Source organism: Wasmannia auropunctata, unplaced genomic scaffold (assembly GCF_000956235.1).
Source record: "Wasmannia auropunctata unplaced genomic scaffold, wasmannia.A_1.0 LD271016.1, whole genome shotgun sequence".
NCBI classification, from domain to species: Eukaryota; Metazoa; Arthropoda; class Insecta; order Hymenoptera; family Formicidae; genus Wasmannia; species Wasmannia auropunctata.
In genome coordinates, this window is record NW_012091874.1 from 1 (window position 1) to 612 (window position 612).

A 612-nucleotide genomic window follows, 5' to 3' on the forward strand; every position below is an offset into this window, starting at 1 on the left:
GGGGGGGGGAATACGCAAGTGCCACTGCGTGCATGGAGATGATCCCGCGCATTCACTCTCCGTCTCTCTCTCTCTCTCTCTCTCTCCCTCTCTCTCTTTTGCTGTCAGTCATTGTTATTCAACGTTTATCGTTCGTGCATTTAACGATTCTCCTCTTTCTGTAATTTGCCAGGTTTAACCACATTTAAGAACAGCAACTCCGTCGTGGAATTGGTTATGCTCCTCTGCTCCCAAGAATGGCAAAACTCCCTGCAGAAGCACGCGGGTCTCGCTTTCATCGAGCTCATTAACGAGGGAAGGTAAGAGACGTTTATTATACGGCCTAGAGAACGCGGTAACGCAAAACGAAAACGAAAAATCAAATATTCTCGTTTCCCTTCATGAAAATGCTTCCTTGCGTTTTACACAGGCTGCTATCTCACGCGATGAAGGATCACATAGTAAGAGTCGCAAACGAGGCAGAGTTCATTTTAAACAGGATGAGAGCGGACGACGTGCTGAAGCATGCTGACTTTGAGGTATTGCGTGCATTTCTTCCGATTTCATTGCCCCTTGTAAATAGAACCCGACCAGTTTTTGTCGCCAGAAACGTTTACGCGAGTCATCTAATAC

General features: G+C 46.6%; 1 protein-coding gene across 1 annotated transcript; it reads left to right on the plus strand.

The window, feature by feature from the left end:
• Positions 1-117: 117 nt before the first annotated feature.
• Positions 118-518, plus strand: LOC105462091 (neurobeachin-like; the record flags this gene model as incomplete). Its single annotated transcript, XM_011708619.1, has 2 exons — positions 118-299; positions 410-518. Coding segments are annotated over exons 1-2 (192 nt in total), but the record flags the coding sequence as incomplete, so codon positions are not given.
• Positions 519-612: the final 94 nt, after the last annotated feature.